The sequence below is a fragment of the Artemia sp. Qi Xiang Cuo genome, chromosome 3 (assembly GCF_049724085.1).
Source record: "Artemia sp. Qi Xiang Cuo chromosome 3, ASM4972408v1, whole genome shotgun sequence".
NCBI classification, from domain to species: Eukaryota; Metazoa; Arthropoda; class Branchiopoda; order Anostraca; family Artemiidae; genus Artemia; species Artemia sp. Qi Xiang Cuo.
In genome coordinates, this window is record NC_142796.1 from 28,781,137 (window position 1) to 28,797,995 (window position 16,859).

A 16,859-nucleotide genomic window follows, 5' to 3' on the forward strand; every position below is an offset into this window, starting at 1 on the left:
ATCTATAAAACTGAGCACTAAATGACTTTGAGGACTCAGACACGTCTCAATTATTAATCTAATTGTGAAAATTTAGTTGACACACCCCCTCTCCTTCCTGAAACCATATTGATCATCTCTTAAAACTTTATCTACAGAATTCTAAGTCTAAATAGTATCATCATGCTAGGTAATTTACTTTCTACAGAAACAAGGCTAAAACCTCTATAATTACCACACTCACTCTCATCACCTTCCTTATAGAGGGGCTTAATTACAGTTTCCCTAAAATGGCTAGATACTTCCCATGATTCAAGAACCATATTTATAATCTTCAGTAACTTATCTCTAACTTCACAAAAACCATATTTCAAAATTTATTTACTACACTTTTGGCAGGGCTTTGTAATTTTTGAGCCTTTTAGTGCTGCCTCTAATTCTTTCTTGCAAAATAAATCTTTCTTCACTTCCGAAATTTCATAAACTTTTTCATTCTTTTCTTATCATCTCCTGCAAATAACTTATCATGGTTCAGCACCTTCTCAAAATGTTCTACTCATTCTCTTTAACTGTTTTGTTACCACTAATGGAGGTCTCATTCCTAGCTTCAACTGGGACAAGTCCAGATGGACTATTCCTTCTCAATATTTTAACATGCCAATATAATATTTTACTATCATACCGTTTGCCTACATCTTCCCAATCTTCAGCAATTTTATCCATGGCCATGACCTCACACCTCCTTAATTCATATCTTAATACTTTCTCTACTTTCCTTACGTTTCTCTTATCCCCATATGATCTATCATTCAAATACGTTTTGTAAAAACTCTTCTCTTTTTTATTAGGCTTAAAACTTTTTCACTAATATTCCTAGCTGCGTTTCTAACTTTCTTCCTTAAGACACCATCTGCTACTTCATAAACCATTTACCTACAATTATTCCATCCATCTTCTATATTGTCTAGTTTTAGACTTTCCAGTTAATCTTCAACTGTTCCTGGAAAGTTTCTTTCATATTCTCATCCTGGAGTCTACCAAAATCATAACTTCCTAGAAGACAGTGACCCTTCCTAAATGTCAGCCTTACATTAAGAACGTCAAATGATCCTAGAAAGTTTCTCTTCGATTTTCATCCTGGAGTCTACCAACGTCATAACTTCCTAGAAGGCAGAGGCACTTTTTAAATGTCAGCCTTACATTAGGAATGTAACTTAACCTTTTTTAATATGAACACATAGGGCTGACTTAACCTAGAGAGATGCATGAAGTCTGTCATTTTTATTTCTTAAAATTAATAATAATGAATGCTAATATAGCATAAATCAATGCTGTCTTATCAATGACACTCCATACTTCTGTTAGTATAAGAAGTCCCATAAACAAAAATTCAGTTTCTAAGAAAAAATTACTTGCCTACACATTTTCTTTTTAAATCCTGGAATAAATCATTTACACAGTGAAGTATTGTTGACCCCCCCCCCCCCAAAAAAAAACAACAACAAATCATGGATACCTACTCTGACTTTTGTTTTATCTCCTTCAGGATTCGATATGTGAAAGACCACTCCATCAAAATCAGCAACTGTGACATTAATTGAGTCTGGCTTGTTTCTAAAAAGAAAACAAAGGGACACGTCAAAGAAATCCAGGCAAGTGTCTAAAATACCAAAATAAATTTTAATCTAATTTAGAGAATGTAAATTAGATACTGTAGTTAATGATGACATGCTTAACAGCAACAAGAATCAGTTATCTAAAATCAAAATGCATTCCTTGCAAAGAAAAAAAAAAAAAAAAAAAAAAAAGTCAAGCAGTTGTAATTTGAAATTTCAACATTATAGAGAAAATTAGAGCACAAATTAAGCTTTATACCCAGACAGATCATAAAGGAGATGTATAAAGGTTGTGTAGACTGCTGGGAAATCAAAGGAAACCACCATTAGGAATAAGTTGACTAAGTATTTATGATTGTTTTAAAGTTGTTTTCAGTTTGAGGTTTTGTTTGAATGATCTTATCTCCTTAAGCATCAACAGAGTTTTAGAAGGGGAATATAATTATATCATTATAATGGTACTACTCTCTTGCTACAATAAAACTTTCTTCTCAAAGGTAGTATTGAAACACGATTACTGATTCCTTTTTTAAAGATTAATTAAAACTTCAATACAGATCTTTAGATGATTATTTTGTAAAATCATTTTTCGAAATTATACAATTTTCTTGGCAACCTTTTCATTATTATTTTCTCTTTTACAGCCAATTAAAAAAAAAGTAACACAGATATTTTGTTGAAGGGGATTTATAATTTTTAGGGGTTAAAATGCACTAAACTACTCCACATCAAAGAAAAAGTAAATATAATATAATAATTTTACTTTTGATTCAGTGTGGTGCCAGTGCTAGCCAGAGCTATATGCCATCTATTAAGGAATGCTATGAGGGTGAAGAAGGGATGGCTCTTCTAAAGGCTTACAGTAACGAGACTCTTTCCTTAGATCCTGCACTCACTTCTGTACCTTGGCTGATCTTTGATGGGGTAATTAAACAGTTTGTGGTAACAAACTGTATAGTAAGAGCTTCAAAATAAGATGAGCTTAGTCTATTTTTATTTAGACTAAAAGCAATGTTAAATACGCCAAAGATTTGGATTTATTTCAGAATTGCCATACAAAATTCCCAACTGCAAACCTCTCTGGCTTTTGAGCCTAACAAAGAAATATGACATATTATCAAAGGGTAATAAGTCAAGACAAAACTTAAAACCTTTTCAGAAAAATTATTTCTTTGGAGAAACAAATAAGAAAAACAAAAGGTTAATTTTCCTGCCAAATACCTTAAGTTTTTTCTGTATTGTGACAACCAAAGTAACAGAAAATCTTTTAAAATTTCAGGCTACTGCTACAAACATCAGAGCCAGTCACTAACACAACAAATGTTATGTCCTTGAACCTTTAAAGAATGTGGGTAAGAGTGTTAATTATAAATAGAGAAATAAAAATATTAGCTACTTTCTAATATATCATTCCTTATAACACCTTAAATATAAAATATCACCTTGGGCAGAAGGATCTATGTTATATCTTTAATTTAAATCCACATTTTAATCAATCAAATTAAACTTGTTTTTATTTTTTTTTCTAGTCTTGCAGAATAAAACTACACTGTTAGTGGTGCTAGTGCATTAAAAAACAAGATTAAAAAGCAAGTGCATTAAAAAAAAAACAAGATTAACTACAAATGCATTAAAAATAACTACATTTAAATTAGCCTCAAAAGGGGTAAAAAAAGCATAACTACAATATCATGTACCCTACTAACACTAGCTTTACACTAAACTCTTTCCTTAACACACATCAGTTAAGATTAAAATACAAAAATAATAATACTAATACTGATGACTTATTTCCATTTCATCAATCTTATGATAAAATTCCATTTTATCATTTACTTACCTCACAACTACTTTTGATGTCCCCAGCTAACAAAGCCGATAATTTAGTCCCTGTCAAAATCAGAGAAAAACCTTAGCCTTGACTTAACCAAATTATTAACCTGAATCTTATTCATTGAAATGTGTCATGGGACGGATTAAACTAAAATATAATATATGGATATAATATGTAAATATATAAATACATTTTATATTTATTAATAAATCTATAAAACAAATATTAAATAAATATATAAAATATATTATAATATATAAAATATGACAACCTTTGGGAATCAATGTTTCAGTTTTCCAATTATACCAACATTTGTAGTTAATATATTTGAAACTTTTTAAATGAGAATTATTTGTCCATGATAATACTACAATATAAAATCACTTGAAATCCTTTGTATTGGAAAGTAACCGACTTCACCTGAAAATACCTATGAATAACAATTACCAGACTGTCCAAAACCTACAAAGTTAGGCTTTTGTAACTATTTAACATTTTTAGGAATGTATCTAGTTTCTTTTCATAAAGTGGAATTGTTACTAAAACAATACTGTAATCATAACTATAGTTAAGTTGCCTATGCAAGTTAGTGTAGGAAAGAGTTAGGTCATCATTATAAAGACGTCATATACACCACATACCTCTTTTTCCTTTCCCTGCAGCGCATCAGTTACTATGAGATAGACCTTGGTCCTTACTGTATTACAAACAGGAAAAAGCCTATGGCTTTTTCTTAATTGGAATAGTAAGAGACGACCTGGCTAAAACCTACACATCATTGATCAATCTTTATCATGATTCTTTATGCAATTGCTTCAAAAATCAAATATCTTTGAAAAAACTGTAGTATGAAAAGACATCAAAAATATAGTTTTCTTGTAAAAAGTGATTCTATTTTTTTTTATTAACAAAGGCAGTAGAACTTTTAATCACCTTTCTAATGAGGCCTCCCTCGATATTCTAGGACCACTGGGTTGATACAATCATCCCTGGAAAAAAACACATCTGTGATCTTTCTTCTGGCAAAACATACCAAATTCCACATTTTTGCAGATAAGAGCTTGAAACCTCTACAGTAAGGTTCTCTGATACGCTGAATCTAGTGGTGTGATTTTCATCAAGATTCTTTTTTCGAAAATAAGGCAAATTTTCTCAGGCTTGTAACTTTTGAACGGTATAACTACACTTGATGAAACTTATATATTTAAAATCAGCATAAAAACAAATCCATTTAATAAATACAATAAAAAAATCCGTTTTTTAGAGTTTTGGTTACTATTGAGACAAGTTGCTCTTACTATACAGTTCGTTACCACAAACTGTTTGAAAAGAACAGGCTTTAATAATAAAAAGAGGAACAAGGAACATCATTCAATTCCTCATTTAGCTCTTATTCATGGTCACTACCACCTACCACAGCAATTGACATGTATGTGACTGATATCTGACGTATGCAAGAATGAGGTATGATGTTTATTAGTTTGTTTTAACTGAAAAGTGCATTGAAGATATAGTAAATTAATAAAAAGAGGCAAAGGAAGTGGATAGTGTCTTGAATTTTGCACTTTTAGAGCAACAACAGAATATAACAAAACTGGTGAGCTCTCAGACCATACTGAGCCATTACAGTAGTTTTTCATTGCCAATGGTATACCAACTGCAAAAAAATAAAGCTATTTTGCTTATGTCATGCAGTGCACAAATGTATACATTAATTAAGAAATTGCTTCCACCAGCTAAGCTAGCAGCCAAGAATTGTTATGTTTTGATTGTAACCCATGTTACGTTTTGTCTTGTCATATGTCAAACGTGTCTAAAAGTGTAGGCTATGTTTACCTTGAATGCAGTCCATAGCCTACAGGAGGTGCCTTGACGTAGAAATGCAGGTTTGGGCTAATATAGGCCCTACCTATATAGATGTCAACATAAACAAGTAAGATACATGGGTACAAAAAGATAAATTTAATATGGTGAATCACAGTTTACAAAGGTTCCAATAGACCACAGTCCTCAACTGTACAGACAGCAATCCTAAGGACAATGAATGACTGCAAATGAATGACTCTAATAATGATGAAAGAATGACCTTCTTCCTTTCGCACTTCCTATTATATATTAGAAAAAACGCTGACTGCTTACAAAGGACAATTTTGTTTCAAATTCATTAAGACAGGAAGGGTTTCAGAGTTTAAGAGGAAACGTTTCTTGAATATCTAGAAATATGCTTGTTTTTTCCTAGAAACTTCCATGATCTTTTCACCAATTTTCAGCTTGAGTTCTAAGGTAAAGGTAAACTCTTGGTTTCCCTTCCTTTTTTTTTAGAAATTTATTGAATATTATGGCACCATTGGCTATCTTATTACACTTGCAGTGAAATAGTATGAGCTGTTGAGTGTCACTTATGCCTAAGAAAAGACCATAGCAACAGAACATGACTACTTCCACCAGTGCTGCCACAAGTCTTGTGAATCTGTGAGTACTTACCTGACCAAATTGAAGAGTTTGGCTGAAATTTTAGAGTTGTGGTAAATTTATTACTGTGGCTTTTTCAGATTTTTTTGTGTGTGTGGTATTGTCTACCATTACCTTCAACCACAACACCAAGGAATGAAGGTAAACTTATTGATGGTGGGTCAGTGATGAAGCTAGTAAGATCATAAGGAGCATCCTGATGATCATGCTAATAACTTTTTGTAAGCATCAATATTAGGAGCAGCCCCTTTTTTTTCAGCAAGGGAATTCTACATGTTTACAATAATGGTTGGCAAGAAGTTGTTTGTCAACTTGGTGTATACTCTTCTGTGAATTAAATTGAGGGGTCTCTGGCTCTGGCAAAATTATCCAACTGGAATAGAATCCTTGAGAATTTAGTAGCTTATAAGCAATAATATAGGAAATAGTCCTTAGATTGCTCCAAGCAGAAATTTAAGGTAATAATATTTCCCTTTTCTTTTGCAGCTATGTGAGAGAAGATACAATGGGTAGTCAATGTCTAAAGTCTTTTATGCACTTGGCAGTGTATCTTTATACAGACTCCAGTGCCTTTGGGTCTCCCTTTTGGAGAGGGTGGCATCATGTATGCCAAACTCCACTTTAGGGCAGATTAATGCATTGAAAAGCTTTGTCATGATAAATGGTGACCATCTACTGAAGGTGTATTTGATTATACCCAGCATTTGCACAGCCTTTGCTGCAGTTGATTAAGCAGGGCGATCAAATTTGAGCTCCATATCTACAAGGACTCCAAGATCCCTCTCAACATTGCTTGCAAGGAGAGAATATTGTGATATGTCTGTTGAGAACGTGAAGTACAACTGCATTTGGTTCTTTTAGCCAAAGTGTATTATCTTACAACTGCATATGGAAAAAATTCCCGCAATTCTTCCTTTGATTTTTGTAATCAAGCTGTGAGGAATAACAAAATCTTATTTTCCACTAATTGCAATGTAAGCAGATTCCCTGGAATGGTGGGAAATAATATTTTGAAATTTCATTACAGTTGGATTGCAGTCTTTGGCTGAGTGGATTGTCAAACTCACCTTTGGTAAGGTTCCTTCCATACGTATAATGAAAATCTGCAAATCGCAACAACCTTGAACTACCTCAGACGTTGTGTTTACAAATCTTATTTCTCAGAACTTTTCACAAAAAGACCAAACGATTGTTGGATAAATAAAACATCAAATATGATAGGACCAGTAGAAAAAAATAACAACAGACCAAGGAAACAGTCTCAGGTTCATCAGTATTTCAAGACTGCATCATCAATAAAATAAACTGAACAAGATAAAATTTCACAATAATCGCCAAATGTCACATCTCCCAAGATTTTTTGCTGTGCAACAATGGAGGATAAGATGGCAAGGGCTCTTCTCTGTGACTTGTATTTTTTGGAGCCAATTCTGAGCTGAGTTTACTTCCCCTATTGACTGCATTCCAAGACTAATTTATTCAATCACATTTGTCAACTGCAGCATTTGATTTCACATTTTTCATTTTATCAAGAAGCTGTCTATCCAAGCACAACAAACTCGAGTTCTTTTCAGCATTACTCATGCTGATTTTTGCCTGTAATTGTTGTGCTTTTCTGTTTTCACCTTCTTCATAATGCTGAAAATCTCTCAACAGCAGCATTAGAAAAGGGCAAACTGAGTAAATACCTAACCACTGATAAAACATTCCCAAACCAAGGTGCCCCAGCTGGTATTCCAACTGCCACCGCACTTGTCCAACAGTCATTAATGTCACCTTTGTTGGTCATGGTTACCTGCACCACCCTCCATTCCTAAACAATGTACTTGGCATTCCAAACAGGCATCTTGTATTTTTTCAGCAAGCACATCAAGAGCAGAGTGGCTGACAAGTCCATGGCCTTTTCTGGATCTGCAAGAATGGCTAGCAAAAACATTTCTGATTAAAAAACAAATTGCCTTTTTATCTGAAGTAAGGGCTTCAACATAGAACTTCCTAGCTGCTTTGTATATCAGTAGTAATAACAACTGTGAAGCTTGTGTAAGATCGTTTGATTGCAAAGTCACGAGACTTCCATGAGCTACAACACCAAGGTATGTTTTGCACAGGGGTAAATATTTGTCTTCTAGCAGAGGATCCACTTCAAGGGCAACTGTTCCTGCCCTGTTGACACAACTGGGTTTCATAAAATTCATTGCCAGTGTTTTGAGAAGAGTCTCAACCTGGTTTGATCTAATGGAAAAGAGGATTTTCACTCTGAAAAAGTAAGTTGAAGCTGCAAAAAAAAGAGAGTTCAATCACATACCTTTGAAATTCTATTTGGATCCAGATTAAGGGGTTTTTCAACCCCTTACTCCAGGGACTTTGTCCCAGCCCTGCTTTAACATTGATTTTTTTGTGAGGAATCTGGATTTTTAACACTGACATTATGACCACAGCATTGGATTGTCTAGCTGTCAGCATGCTAGTATGGGGTGAAATTCAATCGTTCTTCTGAAAACAAGAATAAAGACACATGATTGAGATTGGTTAGTGACAGTTGCCAGTCCTATACACAAGCTGAAGTGCCATCTGTCCTGCCTTGCATATGAAAGTTAAATTCTACCATAGGCCTGTAATTTGTTTTGTAAATTTTTCTTGAATTACAGCTTGGAGTGAATTAAGGATTTCAATCCTTGTAATGGTCCATGATGACATCCTCCTCACTCTTTCAACTTACACATTTCAGTACAAAATTGACAAAGATTGGCTATATCAAGAGTTCCTGTTCAACTGGGAGGTAGCCAGGAAGTAATAAGTAGCCAGACAAGGCACATTAATTGGTATGTTCACCTTGATTTTAGCTAAGTAATGTAAAATATACAATATTTACAAATATAGCAAAGTTGTTGTAAAGAGGTTTCCTACAATATTGGAAAGTAGCTTAATTAAACAAATACCAATTTCAGTAATTATTCTAGGGCCTAAAATGCACCTAAGAATGTTTTGTCGAGCTACTATATCTAGTCTGTAGTGTTCTGATATGCTTTGTATGCTTTATTTACTTTAGTGCATGTTTGCTTATTTGTGTGCTTACTCAAATTATTGTATTAATAGGCACTTGGGTCATATTAAAGACTTAAATCAGCTTGACTTCTGCATGGTGCTAAAAGTAGGATCAGAAGTTAAATTTCAATCATGGAAGGGGTAACACCCTTTGCAACCAATTAGGAATCAGAAAATCTTGATAAAAAATGGTCAAAGTTTGATGAACATAGTGAACTTACACTTCTTACAAAAAAAAGAACACAGTGTTTGCTCAGAACATTTTTCAGAAACATGACCAACATGAAGAAGAAAACTTTAAAAATACATAACAGTTAAAGCTACTGATAAAGCCCTGTGAATACAGTGACTCCAAAGGGATGACTAGGGACACAATTGTATGTGACATCAATAACCCAAGAATATGTGAGAAGCTGCTAGCCAAAGGCAACAGTTTAACACTAGAAATAGCAGTAGAGCTCTGTAGAGTATATGAAATGACCAAAGCACAGCTCAAGTCATTTGAAAGTAACTGCTATCATCCACCAGAACACTACTTTGATCTACTAGTCCTAAAACTGTCAATAGAACCAACAAGACAGAAACTGACCAGCTACTGTAGATCAACAATTCTAACCACCAGAATCTGCATCCTGTTATACAACGATAACAAAAGCATAGAACAGAAGCACAGATTTTTCATAGTTGGAGGTAATTCAGTTCCTAACGTAGGATTTATATCAAGTAGAGAAATGAACCTAGTGAAATCCATCCTTAGCATAAATACAACAAACACTGGAAAAGTGTACTAGACCTAAAACTTCTCCTTATACTATATGAACAGTTGTTTTCTGGTATTGGCAAAATAAAAGGCAAATGTGAGATTCACCTCAAGAAAGGATCAGTGCCAATTCCAAACCAAGCAAGAAAGGTCTCTATTGCAATGCCAACTCAAACAAGAGCTGGGTAGGCTCAGAAATATTTGAATCATAGAAAAGGTAGAAAAACTCACTGAATGGTGCTAGTTGAAAAGAAGGATGATAGTGTGCGACTGCATTGACCCTGTTGACCTCAACAAGGCCATTAAATCACAGGCATAATTTGCTATGGGGCAGGAGCAGTAACTGTTCCCTCCTGGAACCCAATTTGCCCTCTCCTCCAGCTAAAATTCAGTTTCTTGATAAATCTTGTCAAGACTAGGATAATCATGTGTAATTCAAGCATTCACAGAACTGGATCAGTTCTTTTAGTACATCTTTGCCTTTATAGTACTATTTTTTCAGTTTTCACCGTCATTTTCACTTGATTTTGGAAAATTGGCCTAAAATTCCCCCCCCCCCCGGATTTTGACAAAATTATGCCACTGCATTAAATGACCATATTAGCCTACCTAATCCTGACATTCAAAGATGATATTGATGACCTAAGCAGAGCAAAATACTTCTCAAAACTAGATGCCACCTCAGGTTACTGGTCACTGGTTCTATCAGAAAATGCATCAGATCTCACAACTTTCAGTACAATCTATGGTAGATGACATTGCAAGAGGTACTCTTTTGGTCTGATATCTGCTCAGAGTGAGCTCTAGAGAAAAATGGAACAGATATTCCAAGGCACAGAATGTCTTAAAATACTTCTAGATGACCTAGCCTAATTATTTATGGAATTACTAGAGAAGAACATGACACAGGGCTTGCAACAAAGCTAGGAAAGGCAAGGTTGAAGGATGTACAGTTAAAGTTTAACAGAGCTAAATGCCAGTTTACAGTTCCATCTAGCTATTTTTGCTATTTTTTTTTAGCTATTTTTGTTACATTATCAGCAATGCTGGCATTAAACCTGACCCTGAGAAACAAGGTGTGATCAATAATATACCCATCCTAAAATCTAAAAAGGAGCTCTAGACTCTAGCCAGGTAAGAATGCTGAACTTTCTGTCAATATACATACCAAATCTAGCAAACCTACCCTTTACTAATTTCCATGGGTTTAAACATTGCACAGAGAACAGGTATACACATAGGCTATTTAATTTTTGACAGAACATCTTATCCTGATTTTTAGTCTCTTTTTAATTGGCTGTAGTGTTTGAAAATGCAATTCCTATCAGCCTAGGCTATTTCAGCAGGATCCAAAGCCATATATCAAGGTCTTATTTTAAAATTGAAGGAATAGATTTTATATCTTGGCGACTTTTAAAATTGGGAGTGGGTGATGGTATGAGGCTTAAAATCCTTTTCTTGTGCCTTATTGGAGCAGTAGGCTATAGACTATCTACTTTGTAAGATACCTTCAAAATAATTTCATAGGGGATCATTGAGGCTCAGGGTTCATTCCTAAGAGTTCCATTTTCCCTGGTAAAACATATGAAGAATATATAGGCCTAATTTGGGATATAACCTATATACAAAAATTATGAGGTTGGGGGCTAAAAATTCTACTTCAGCTACTTTTGGGTATCTTGGAAATGGGTTAGGTTAGGAAAATGAAACTTTCAGGGACGGCCTACAGATTAAACTATGTCCCGGGAAGGTATTTTGAAGTACCTACCTCCACTCCTTCTCTATCAAGAGGGCCCTGACCTTTGATGACCTTCTAATCTAAGAAAATCTAAGTACAAAAAATTGTTTTTAGCTTCACAACTTTGCTCAATCCCAATTTATAAGGTTTTAAAGATATTCTTCTTATTAAAAAAAAAACAAAAAAAACACCTGGAATCTTAAACAGACTTCTTTTGGCTTCTAACTGCACTTTTCTTCTTCTTTGTTAGAAATCACTTGGACTCTATCATTTGGTGTCTTTCTGGCCTCCAAGTTAGTGGATTCTCCTCAATGTCATTAAATTTATATTCTTCCAAGGAGGGGGGGGGAAACTAAATTGGCTTATTCATAAGGGCCAAACAAGGGAAGCATAGGGTCCTGCTACCATTTCCCAGCAATTTAAGAGTAAACTCGGCAGGTACCTTCTTCTTCTTCTATTTCACAGCTCTTCTCCTTTTGCTTCACTCTGTGGGCTACAGAGCTACTGGCTTGGTTGTCTCTTATTTATTAGATATTCTCAAATATCTTTCAGTAGATCTTTTGACTCAAGGAGTTCAAATATAAGATGATAGACATCGATTTCTGTACTCTGTGTGAAGGAATAGTCGGCTAGGCTCTTGGCTGATAGTGAGATTTTGTGGTGTTTGAAGCACTTTAACAGTTTACAATGCAAGGTATGCTGTGCAGGCGTCAGCATATTACATTCAAATAGGCAGTGGTCAAATGTTTCACTATTCATAATACAATACCTGCAAAGAGGGGACAGGGGAACTAAACCACTTGAATTAGGAAACTGATATGAGAATGTAAGCAAGTTTAGTCCATTTGTTCCAGAACGAATTCTGTGACAAATTTTAGAAAAGTACATATTGGGAAAGGAGGAAAGAGTAGGATTTTTCTAATTAAACATAATATCTGATAGTCTCCATCGGTAAATATCTCTAATGGGATTGGTCTCCCACTTGGCTGGTCAATATTTATAGTATTTTTTGCTATTTCATCAACCTGATGATTACCACTTATACCAGAGGGGCTGGGAATATACTGAAGATAAGTTCTTATGCCACTTGACGCAAGATTATCTATAATACTATGACAATGATAAGTGTCAATATCCAGCCTATACTGAGGAGCTGAAGACAGCAAATCAAGTCTTGATAAAGAGTCAGAATAAACTATAATATTATTTGAATCAGCAATCAAGGGCTTATTTTCCATAAGGTGTTCTAATGCCATGATTATGGCATTTAACTCTGCAGACATAATAGATACATTATTTTTTATCTCTCACCCATTGCAATTTTCAGGTGAGGAAGGAAGGCACCACTTGCTACCTTCTCATTCATTTTGGACCCATTAACAAATATTTGGAAATGATTTTATAAGTAATTGTATTAAGTTCAGCAAATTTTTTCTGGACAAAAGCAATGGGGGTTAAAACTTTAGTCCACTTTGAGAAATCAGTATTTATTATGGGGATTGACCAATTCCATGGAGGGGATTGGGGGAAAGTAGGTGCAATAGACTTTGCGGGTACAGGGAACTTCTTCTGAATATTGGCATACTCATCTGCAATGCCTCTATACATGGCTGGATTTCTTAACCAATTATGTAGGGTGTGTGAGCTATTTGATTCCATTTTTGTAGATGTTTTATCAAGAGAAAGCTACGTCTCTTTCTTATTGTTGTTAATCCACTCTCCATAAGCAGAAACTTGGTGCTTGTGGGTTTCCTATGACCAAATATGAGACGCATTATATAGTTTTGTATTGTTTAAATTTTTTGTATCTGGGTCTTTGCACATGCACCATAGACGATAAGCCCATAGCCAATATGGGGTCTTATATGTGATTTATAAAACTGGAGTAAGGTATTCTCCTTACATCCCCAGGGTGTAGAAAGAAGTCTTTTTAGTATAATTGTTTTTCTATAGCATTTTTTTATTGTGTTTGAAATGAGGAGGTGGAAATTAAGTTTTTGGTCAAGCATGAGACCTAGGTAATTAATATAATTATCGCAAGAGCCGTACCTCTACGGCTCGTGCGACAGGACCCTCCCCTTCTTCTGCTTGTTGATCCCTCTTCATTAAAGTTACAATACTTCGGAAGATGTTACTCACCCAAAGAACATCTAAATTCATTAACACATCAATTGCCTCTCTGTAAAACTTCTTTTCAATGGAGGCTGGCAAGGGAGCATCCAAAATCAGGTTAATATCTAGTGGAAGTTTAAAATTTTGGGATAGGGTATGTAGTTTATTAGGTCAATATTTACCAAATCATATTATTGAGTAACAACTAAAGATAATGTAACATTTGATGCCTTTTTTATGCTGATTACGAATATAATAATCATTTCTATCGGAAATGAATTTCAGCACCCCCCTAACCTAAGGTTAGGTTAGGGGGGGCTGAAATTCATTTCCGATAGAAATGATTATTATATTCATAATCAGCATAAAAAAGGCATTGAATGGTGCATTCACTTTATTCCTAACTCAATAATATGATTTGGTAAATATTGACCGTTTATTAATTCCAGGAGTACTTGCAGTGCATTTAGAGAAGTTGTTGCAAAATTTCTTCAGTCAGGCTGTCTACAATTGGGTACAATTTGGGTCACTATACTTCTTCCATCTGAATTCTTCTCTTCTCAGTATTACTGTTAAGCTTTTTATTTTAAAGTACGCCCGACTTATTTCAGGCACTTTGCAAATTGGAGCCAGAGCAGGAGGAGGCTTTCTATAAAGATAGCAGTTACTAATTGCATCTCTTAGTGCGATTGCACTATTTTCAGCGAGCTGTAGGTTAATTGAATTTGTAGTCCCCGCGGCGTGAATATCCACTTTTTTTTTATAGTGGATGCCTACATGCTTAGAAATATGCTTGAAAGCCACTGCTATGTCAATCTTAGACAGCTGTTCTCTTATCTTCAATTAGAATTAGGCTTTTATTTTATCTTCTGCAAATCAGTGGCCTTAGTGTTCCCCGTTAAGGTTTGTATTAGTTTAAGAGCAGTCTAAGAATCCGAGAAGATAGCTACTTTGCTGAAATGGAGAGGTATATTTTTGACTGCCTCTAGTGATTCAACTATTGTTGCCGGTTCAGCCGTCAAAATTGAAGAGTTCAGTGGGAGAGGCTTTTGAATGGACAGAGAGGTGTGTGGAATTATTGCTGCTGTGGCAGATTTATTCCCTACTAGGGATCCATCAGTATAAATGTGCAGATGATCTTTAAACTCTGTAGCATTGTTTCTTAAAAATTCAGCCCTAATTAGTTGGTGTGGGATATTCTCCTTTTTGTCTTGTATAAGCTTTAGGTGTATCTTGGAAAGGGGTTAGGTTGAATGAAACTTTCAGGGACAGGCCTACAGATTAAACTATGTCCTGGGAAGGTATTTTGAAGTACCTACCTCCACTACTTCTCTATCAGGAGGGTCCTGACCTTTGATGACCAATTTTGTGAGAAAGAACACTTATTTCTACCCATATTTTACCATATCTGCTTATATTTGTACCAAGGTGTCATTTTAAGTGGCTTCCCTTGGTGAGTCAATTTATTTACCTGCATTTTGAAGTTAGTGAATTTTTATTCTAATTCCCAAGGGACCTGTCCTTTGTCTGCTAATTTCTTCTTCTTCTTCTTCTATTTAACAGCAGGCGGGCTTTTCAGTAAAACTATTTAGCCCTTTTCCTTTTGCTTCACTCTGTGGGCTACAGAGCTACTGGCTTGATTGCCTCATATTTATTATATATATTCAGATATCTTTCAGCAGATCTTTCGACTCAAGGAGTTCAAATATAAGATGATAGATGTCGATTTCTATGCTCTGTGTGCAGGTATAGTTGGCTAGGCTCTTGGCTGATAGTGGGATTTTGTGGTGTTTTAAGTATTTTAACAGTTTAGAAAGCAAGGTATGTTGTGCAGACGTCAGCACATTACATTCAAATAGGCAATGGTCAATTGTTTCATTATTCATATTGCAATGCCTGCAAAGATGGGACAGGGGAATTGAACCACTTGAATTAGAAAGCTTATATGAGAATGCAAGGAAATTTAGTCCATTTGTTCCAGAACGAATTCTATGATAAATTTTAGAAAGATACTTATTGGGAAAGGGGGAAAGGATAGGATTAATCTTATTAAAATTAATATCTGATAGCCTCCATCGGTAAATATCTCTAATTGGGATTGGTCTCCCACTTGGCTGGTCAATATTTATAGCATTTTTTGCTATTTCATCAACCTGATGATTACCACTTATGCCAGAGTGGCTAGGAATGTACTGAAAGTAAGTTTTTATGCCACTTGAAGCAAGATTATCAATAATACTGAGACAATGATAAGTGTCAATGTCCAACTTATATTGAGGAGCTGAGGCCAGCAACTCAAGGCTTGATAAAGAGTCGGAATAGATGATAATATTATTCGAATTTTCAATCAAAGATTGGTTTTTCTTAAGGTGTTCTAATGCCATGATTATGGCATTTAACTCAGCAGACATTATAGATAAATTATTAAATAATCTCTCGCCCATTGCAATTTTCAGGTGAGGAAGGAAAACACCACTTGCAACCTTCTCATTCATTTTTGACCCATCAACAAAAATATGGAAATGATTTTTATAGGTAATTGTATTGAGTTCTGCAAATTTTTTCTGAACAAAAGCAATGGGGGTTAAATCTTTATTCCATTTTGAAAATTCAGTATTCAATATGGAAAGTGACCAATTCCATGGAGGTGATTGAGGGAAAGTAAGTGCAATAGACTTTGCTGGTAAAGGGAACTTCTTTTAAATATTGGCATACTCATCTGCAATACCTCTATACATGGCTGGATTTCTGAACCAATTGTGTAATGTGTGTGAGCTATTTGATTCAATTTTTGTAAGATGTTTTATCAAGAGAAAGCTACGTCTCTCCCTTATTGTTGTTAATCCACTCTCCATAAACAGAAACTTGGTGCTTGTGGGTTTCCTAAGACCAAATATGAGACGTATTATATCATTTTGTGTTGTTTCAATTTTTTGCATCTGGGTCTTTGCACAATTACCATAGACAATGAGCCCATAGTCAATATGGGGTCTTATATGTGATTTATAAAACTGGAGTAAGGTTTTCTCCTTACAACCCCAGGGTGTGGAAAGAAGTCTTTTTAGTATATTTGATTTTCTATAGCATTTTTTTATTGTTTTTGAAATGTGGAGGTGGAAATTGAGTTTTTGGTCAAGCATGAGACCTAGGTAATTATTATTATTATCTTCTCGAATAGTTGTTTTATTTAGAGTTAGTTTTCCATTAACATAGTTTCGCTTCCAGTGAAATTGGATTATCTTTGACTTGGTGGGTGCAATGGGTAAATCTGAATGTTGAGAGAATTTTTCAAACTGGAAAAGT

At 34.8% G+C, this 16,859-nt stretch overlaps 1 protein-coding gene across 1 annotated transcript in view; it reads right to left on the reverse strand.

Annotated features, from left to right (window-relative positions):
• Nucleotides 1-16,859, reverse strand: part of Arpc2 (Actin-related protein 2/3 complex, subunit 2) — a 95,829-nt gene that overhangs the window by 46,092 nt on the left and 32,878 nt on the right. Inside the window, exon 2 of the mRNA XM_089085707.1 lies at nucleotides 1,500-1,593. Within this exon, the coding sequence (XP_088941833.1) occupies nucleotides 1,500-1,593 (94 nt within the window). The remainder of the gene's footprint in view (nucleotides 1-1,499; nucleotides 1,594-16,859) is intronic.